This window comes from Coniophora puteana (assembly GCF_000271625.1).
Source record: "Coniophora puteana RWD-64-598 SS2 unplaced genomic scaffold CONPUscaffold_17, whole genome shotgun sequence".
Classification (NCBI taxonomy): Eukaryota; Fungi; Basidiomycota; class Agaricomycetes; order Boletales; family Coniophoraceae; genus Coniophora; species Coniophora puteana.
This window is the reverse complement of record NW_006913069.1, coordinates 372,361-374,437: the sequence shown is the minus strand read 5'-3', so window position 1 is coordinate 374,437 and position 2,077 is coordinate 372,361. Positions and strand designations below refer to the sequence as shown.

The 2,077-nt window shown below is 55.8% G+C and overlaps 1 protein-coding gene across 1 annotated transcript; it reads right to left on the bottom strand.

The window, feature by feature from the left end:
- Positions 1–1,218: 1,218 nt before the first annotated feature.
- CONPUDRAFT_159302 (uncharacterized protein) lies at positions 1,219–2,038 on the bottom strand (the record flags this gene model as incomplete). The annotated part of the gene is made up of 3 exons (XM_007776404.1): positions 1,219–1,233; positions 1,298–1,596; positions 1,657–2,038. Coding segments are annotated over 3 exons (696 nt in total), but the record flags the coding sequence as incomplete, so codon positions are not given.
- Between the last annotated feature and the right edge of the window lie 39 nt (positions 2,039–2,077).

Below are 2,077 nucleotides of genomic sequence, written 5' to 3'. Positions count from 1 at the left end.
TCATGGGTGTTCTATTGTAGATGTGACATGCGTGCTCGATGGCGAAGTTCCATAGGAACGGCGGCAAATTGGCGTTATGCAGCATTGACATAGCTTTTTCGTCTAAGGTGCGAATGATCCGTTCCGCACGGCCGTTTGTTTCATGGTTGTACGGCGTTGATTGGAGGATGCGAATGCCACGCGATTCTAAACTTTTGGTAAAGGCTCGCGATTTGAACTCTCCCCCTGCATCGCTCATCCACATCCGAATCGTTTTGTGGTACTGATTCAGCAGCATGCTAAACCAGGTCTCTACGGCTTGCTGGACCTCGCTCTTCCGATTCAAGAGCATGACCCATGCATAGGACGTGCAGTCATCCATGAGGACAAGTGCGTATGATTTTTTATTCCACGACTCGACTGCGAACTCTTTGAGATCGGCATGGATTAATCCAAGGAACTCGTTACTGCGATGTTCGTTTGGTGGGAACGGAAGCTGGTGTTTTTTGCCCAGCATGCACCCCTCGCACGGACGACGAATCGTCGGCGAGGGTAAGCTAAGACTCGTAGGAACTCCAACGACGTGTTTCCTAGCGTAGCGAAGCACTTCGTCCGAACAGTGTCCAAGACGTTCGTGCCAGATCTTAAAGTCGGGTAGATTCATTCCGACAACACCAGTCACATGAGCTTGGTGCAGATCTAATGATGTATGAACCCAAAATAGGTTCCCCCCAGGGCACACTGTAGCGTGCACCACTTCTTTTGACTTATTGGCAGTGAGCACCACCAACTTGTCGGCATCTCCGTGCAGAATGTTCCCGTTGCAGCAGAATTGACCCGTCGAAAGCATACGAACGGTTCCGCCAGGAAGGTAAAAAACGGGGTAGATTCGGGTCGTGCAAGGTTTCCCTTGCGTGTTTTCATGGCGAAGGACAACTGTCCCTGAGCCCTCACACCGGATAGATCCGGACGATGTTGAGACGGTGAATTTCTCTTCTTCTGGTAGTTCCTCATACTCGGAGAAATCCGAGAGTTCGAACGTGAAGTGCGTAGATGCACCTGAGTCAAGCACCCATCCAATAGGATAGCGTGCATGCAACTTGTCATGAAGAGATTTCTCACGATCGGTGTCGCGTACGACCAATGCCTTATCGATGCATATGTCACACCACTGAGAACTAGAATGTACACATTGTCCATTCATAACGTCTGCAGATACATGTGATGATAAACTACCGACTACATATGGTTCACCTGTAAAGGGTTTAGCACCAGATACGTTGTCAGCGGCATCGAGAAAACTGGTTGCGCACCAGACCGACTCGCAATCGAGTGACACCGCCCGTTCTCCGCCCTGTTCGGACGGCTCCTTGAGCGACATACCCTCGAACTCCTCGATGTCGTCCTCATAGCCGTACTCGGCGACTTGGACCGGAGTGGGCGCCATGGAGCGGCGAAGGTCCTCCTTCTGTTGCTGGTACTCCGCGTACGCCTCCGCATTGAGCCAGCCCTTGTGGCCGGTTGCAGAGTCGTCGACATAAGAACCACCGCCAGCGAGGCGGTCACCAAGCTTCTGACGCTTCTTGTAGTCAGAGAACTTGGTGCGCTTGGGGGGACCTAACCCAGACACATAATGGTCAAAGTCAGAAGCGCGCGGAGGGGTAACCGACGGCTTACGAGAAGGCTCCTCTACCGGCTCGATTCGAGCCGACAGAGGCGGGGACGCTGAGGGGCCCATGGAGAGCCGCTGAATTAGCGGCGTCTCCCCCGCGAACGCGGGCAACTCGGCGCGCGTTCCCTCGAACGTGGGCGCAATGCCCTGGTCCCGCTGGCGCTTGAGTGCGCCTGCGGTTCCGTGAGGGGGCGCCGGAGCGCTGCTGCGGCCTTGATAGGCCGTCGCGGGTTGGTGGGACCGCTTGCGCGGATCGGGGGTCGGTTCGGAGAAAACCGGTGGAGAGTATGAGGGGCCAGACGGCCCGGAAGCGACGTGCGCGACGTGGTACACGGGAGCCGGCGTGGTAAACGTTGCCGAGTAGTTGGCAGCGGCGGGTGCGGCACTCTGCGGCGCCGGAGATGGCGTCGCGTTGGCAGGAGCCGA